The 5,091-nt window shown below is 58.2% G+C and overlaps 1 protein-coding gene across 1 annotated transcript in view; it reads right to left on the bottom strand.

The window, feature by feature from the left end:
* LOC109382431 (coiled-coil domain-containing protein 187) overlaps window positions 1–5,091 on the bottom strand; it is a 49,920-nt gene that overhangs the window by 3,029 nt on the left and 41,800 nt on the right. Inside the window, exons 13-16 of the mRNA XM_019641904.1 lie at window positions 4,877–4,990; window positions 3,606–3,727; window positions 3,395–3,486; window positions 364–518 (exon numbers count right to left, since the gene is read on the bottom strand). Coding sequence (XP_019497449.1) covers window positions 364–518; window positions 3,395–3,486; window positions 3,606–3,727; window positions 4,877–4,990 — 483 coding nt within the window. The remainder of the gene's footprint in view (window positions 1–363; window positions 519–3,394; window positions 3,487–3,605; window positions 3,728–4,876; window positions 4,991–5,091) is intronic.

Below are 5,091 nucleotides of genomic sequence, written 5' to 3'. Positions count from 1 at the left end.
CCCATTCCCGGCTGTGAGCTCCTGAAGGCAGGGCTGGGTCCTTATCATCTTGGCCTGGTATCCAGCCCCAATCAGTCCCAGCACTCCTTTGTGCTGTAGAGGGTTTGGGATAGGCCAGGCCACCTGCTCTGCAATGTGCAACCTGGGTGGCAGGGGCCAGCCCTGCCGGAAGTATCCTGTTGAAATGCCTGCCCTTACCTACCTCCCAGGGTGGGAGGAAGGGGCTTGCTTGGGCTGATGTCAGTTGATGTTCATGGCAGGGAGAGCTTCCCCCAGCCCAGGACCCACAGTGGAGACCCGCTGGGTGCAGGCTCTCAGAGAGGCAGGCCTCCGCCCCTGATGGCCTCCCGGATTTGGGTTTACTACAGGCTGCCAGTGCCTCCCCTGGACTCCACTCCTATGCCCCTGCCCCCAAGGGACATCTCCCTGTACCTGGTGGGTGGGGCGGTCCCAAGGGTAGAGCCTGGCCTGGGGCAGCTGGGACGGGCCTTGGTCTGGCCTCCCTTCCTGCTTGGGCTCTGAGGACAGAAAGCAGGTTGGTGGTCGTTGGGTCATGCAGGGGTTCCAGGGTCCTGTTCTACAGGAGGGCCTCACAGAGGCAGGATGTGTGGCATGGTTTCATGCCCCCACATACACACAGCTTCACCCCAGACCTTCACAAGGCCACACCAGAAGGAATCGACTGTCTCCTTTTTCCTGATACAAAGTTATGGTGTTTGAATCCACTGACCATGCAAAAAAATAGACCCAAGGTAGAGGCTGCTTGGGATTAACCGAGTCCAGTTACTTTACTTCCACAAGGGAGACTCAGGCCCAGGGAGAGAGAATGACCCATTCAAGGTACAGCACTAAGCAGGTGGGGTGACAGCAGAGCCCAAACTCCCAGCTTAAGCAGCTGCCTGGCCACTGACCACTGCTGGCCACTCGTGGAATGTTGGGTGTGATGGAAAATGGACCCTATGCTTTTAAAAGATCATATGAGGACTTGTGCTTCTGCCAAAAGAGTAAAAGGGATTGGATTGTGGATTTATTGTCCCACTAAGAAAAAACTTAACGAGAAAGTACATATGTAAATGCAAAATACAGATAATAAATATACACACACACATGCACACGAGAAAGAATGGTTTTCCAGACACATCAGGCAGCATAGCACAGTAATCCCTGAGAGACAGGAAACCCATGAGGTGAGACTGCTCACTGCCACTGCTGGCTGCCTTGAGAGAGGTTCTCAGCTGCAGTGCAGAAAGGGGAAACTGAGGCAGAGCCTGACAGACCCCCCGAGGTAGGGGAGTGGAGCTGAGAGACTGAAGAGATCGAAGCAGCCAGAGCTCAGGGGACAGAGTCAGAGAGGAGACAGCTGCACAGAGGGACGCCCGGAGATCTGTGGCGTGTCCCCCTGGAGCCCTCAGCAGAAAACTGGTCAGTGACGTGCACGTGGGGAAACCCCGTTGCCGGGAAAGAAGGACCAGAAGGCGGGGATTGTGTTTGTCCCACTAGCCAGGTTGGAAAACCTTATGACTCGTGGGCTTTAGGGCCGAGCACAAAGAGGGCGAAAGAAACCGTCACGAGCAGAGCAGCACTAACTACCAGGGGTGTGAGGGAGGTCCTCTGGGCAGACGGAAAAAGATGCCGGAGAGGGAGGCTGGGTCCGCAGAAAGGACTGAAGAACACCAGGTAACGGGACTATGTGTATATTTTTCAAAGATCGTCGAGTGTTTAAATTAGTAACGATATATTATGGGGTTTATAAAACACTTAAAGTGCATGCCGACAGGTGCTTAAAATCCAGAAAAGAAGAAACGGACGTCGGCAAGAGGCTTCTGCTCTATGTGCGGTGGTGGTGTGTCACACGTAGGTAGACTGTACACACCGGCAGACACCGCGGAAAATTCCACAGCGGCCACTGAAACAGCAGGCACAGCTCCTAAGCCAACAGCACAGATAAAATGGAGTCATGACAGAACACTTGTTGAATCCCAAGGAAGGCAGCAGAGATTGCTAGAACAGATGAGAAAAATCAGAGCAAGAGCTGATGATATGCTGCCTCTGGGAAGCGCACTTGAAACAAGAGACACGGCAAGCAGGTTAAAAGGATGGGGGGTTGTCCCTCGCCAACGCTGGTCATAAGAAAGCTGGAGGAGCCAGACCAGCGTCAGACAAAGCCGACTTCAGAGCAAGCAAGTGGCCAGGGATCAAGTGTCATTCCACAGTGACAAAGGATAAAGGGTCAATTCATCAGGGGCACGTAATAACCCTAAGTGTTCAGGGCCTGATACCAGAGCTTCAACATGCACGAAGCAAAACCTGACAGAGCCTCAAGGAGCCACGGACAAAGCCACAGCTACGGGCCGGTGTTTCAGTGCCCCTCCCACTGTGATCAATGGGAAAGGCCTCGAGGATGGAGTAGATTTGAAGGACACTGCACCCAACAGCAGCGGAAGACATTCTTTTCAAAAGCACTTGGGCCAACCACTAAGACAGACCATATTGTGGGAAAGACCCACGTCTGAACATAGGTAGGGTCCCACAAAAATGCTTCATGACCACGATGAGATTAAACTAGAAACTGGTAACAGGAGCAAAACCTTGCACAGCAGGGCAACTGTGTCAGGCTGGGCACTCACACCGTCGGCCGCCCCCAGCTCAGCCGAGGGCTCAGAGCTCGAGGAGGTTTGCTCCGAGGTCACTGCAGCCTGCACTAAGGGACCCTCACCTGCCAACACACAACACGGAGAAGGGACTTGGGCTGGATACTCATGGGCCACCACTTGAGAGGCCGCAGGGGAAACGGTTCAAAGCGATGGAGGTGGGCATATTGGACGGCCTGGAAAGTGTGAGGGTCCCTCTTCCTGAAGGGGCCGAGATGGGATGTGACCAGGGCTTCGGGGAGAGGGCAGCAGCCGCCCTGGGGGGTCTGCCGGGAGCGAGCCGGGAGGAGCCGAGACTCTCTCAGTCCCAGAGCAGGGAGACCAGGACTGGATGCCACACCACACTCTTCCTTACTTGGCCACGGCCCTTGGGCTGTCTCGCCTGGCGTCTAACCTAAAGATTCCTTGCTGTAACCCAGGTTCACAGTCCCCCAGTGTGTGGGTGGGGATGGTAGCCCTGTGTCCACTTGCTGTCTTGGCCTAGTTACCCCAGACTCAGTGGGTGCCCAGCTTGTCCCTACAAACCAGAAGCAGTGTTGCCCGATGGTCAACCTCACAGTCCTGGCATCAGACTTAGTTTCAAATCCTGGTTCCGCCCTTACCGAGTCCCGTCACCTCTCTGGGCCTCTACTGTGCGCCTGACTCAGTTTCCCCTGGGGGGTCCATGCAGGGAACAGGCTCTTCCTGCTGCCCGGCTCCGGGGTAGGTGCCTGGGGTCTGGCTGGTTTTGAGGACACTCTCACCTGCAGAAGATGACTTGCCCACCGAACTCAGCTGTCTTTCCTCAGGATCCCGGGAGGGCACAGTAGTGTCTGTGCCCAGGGGTGGGTGTGATCTGCCAGGCGAGAAAGTGCTGGGGACTCACCACCTGGCAGCACCAGCGCACATGCCTCTCTGAGGCCCCCACCCTGCCTTCTACGCTGGGGGCCCATGGGCCCCAGCCTCGGGCCGCACCTTGGTCTGGCTGTCATGGTGCTCCAGGAGGCCTTTGGAGCCAGGTCCCCACACAGCGGCAGCCGCTCCAGCTCCGAAGCCGTTCCTGGCCTGGCCTGGGCTGCGTGTTTCTCCGTCAGCCTCTGTGAGGACAGATGTGTGTATGGAGGATGAACAGAGCAGTCTCACAGCCAGCAGGCGAGGCCAGGCCCCAGGGATGAGCCGAGGCCAGGCAAGTCTCCCACCTCGGGGGCTTTATTTGCCACCCTCCACAGGGGGCAGCACCTTCTCTGCCCCCTCCCTGTTCTCCAGAGAGCTGGACATGGCAGGGGTGAGGGAAGGGTGGCAGGTACCCAGCAGAGACAGAGCAAGGCCAGTGCTGGAGCCCCCCAGTGTGGGGGATCGGGCAGCCAGGGCCGGCTGTGTGAAGGACACCTGGGGAACCACAGTGTCCCGGCTGCTGTGACCTCACTTACCCAGCAGGTGCGATGCTGGAAACAGGAGGAGAGACCAGGTGTGCCTGTGCCGTTGTGGTCTGAGGGCACCTGTACGCATGTGCACACACATGCCCACATGCTCCCTTCGGTTCAGTTACTCTCCCGGAAGCATCGCCCTGAATATGAATGACCACATCCCACCAACAGTCCCCAGACCAAAGGCACAGAGAAGAGCCACTTCTGTGAAGGTTCTACATGTCCTACCGCATCACAGACATAGCCAGCCTCCCGGTCCTGGCCCCTCCGGCCCCGGGCTGGGTACCATCTGTACCACCCCAACCAGCCAGTGCTGCCTGTCTGATGGGTCCGGTGCAGGGGCGGAGCAGGGTGCGCTCGGAGGTGTGGGTCCCCTGCCTTTCCTGGGCACACCTGCCTGTGTTACAAGAATGAGCGTCCCGCACACCTCAGCTCGTGAGCTCCAATGGAGCGCCCGCGGCTCAGGTGCCAACTACCCCAGGACATGGGCAGGTGGAAGGCTCAGACGGTCATCTGTCACCCCAGCCAGGAGCCCCCAGGACCCTTTCCAGAGAAAGCGTCACACGTAGCCTATCTACAGACCTCTGGAAGGCTGCTGCGCTCTCCTCTGTGGGGCTCAGGCAGGGTCCACATTTCAGGAGGCAGCACGTCTGCACCCTCCCCAACTTGACCTTTTGCAAAGGCAGGCAGCCCCCACGCAGCAAGAGAGTCGCATCCATCTTCCAAGGGCCACGAGCTCCTCGAGGGAGGGGCGTGCTGCCCTGGGCACCTGGGCAGGGAGTGGGCGTGTGTGTGCGCCTCGGCCATGGCCCGGCTGACCTGCAGCTGGCATTTGAAGAGCAGCTCGTCCAGGGCCTTCTGCGTCTCCCAGACCTCCGTCTTCATCCGCTGCCGCAGACGGGCCAGAGCCTGTCCCTGCTTCCGCCGGTCCAGCTGTGGGAAGGGCCCAAGCCTCAGGATTCCTGGGGCCCAGCCTGCTGCCTCCAGAGCTCCCCGCAAACCATTGGCCGGAGAGGGCAGGCAGGGCCACCTCC

The sequence above is a fragment of the Hipposideros armiger genome, unplaced genomic scaffold (genome assembly GCF_001890085.2).
Source record: "Hipposideros armiger isolate ML-2016 unplaced genomic scaffold, ASM189008v1 scaffold_3, whole genome shotgun sequence".
NCBI classification, from domain to species: domain Eukaryota; kingdom Metazoa; phylum Chordata; class Mammalia; order Chiroptera; family Hipposideridae; genus Hipposideros; species Hipposideros armiger.
This window is presented reverse-complemented; position numbering and strand designations above follow the sequence as displayed.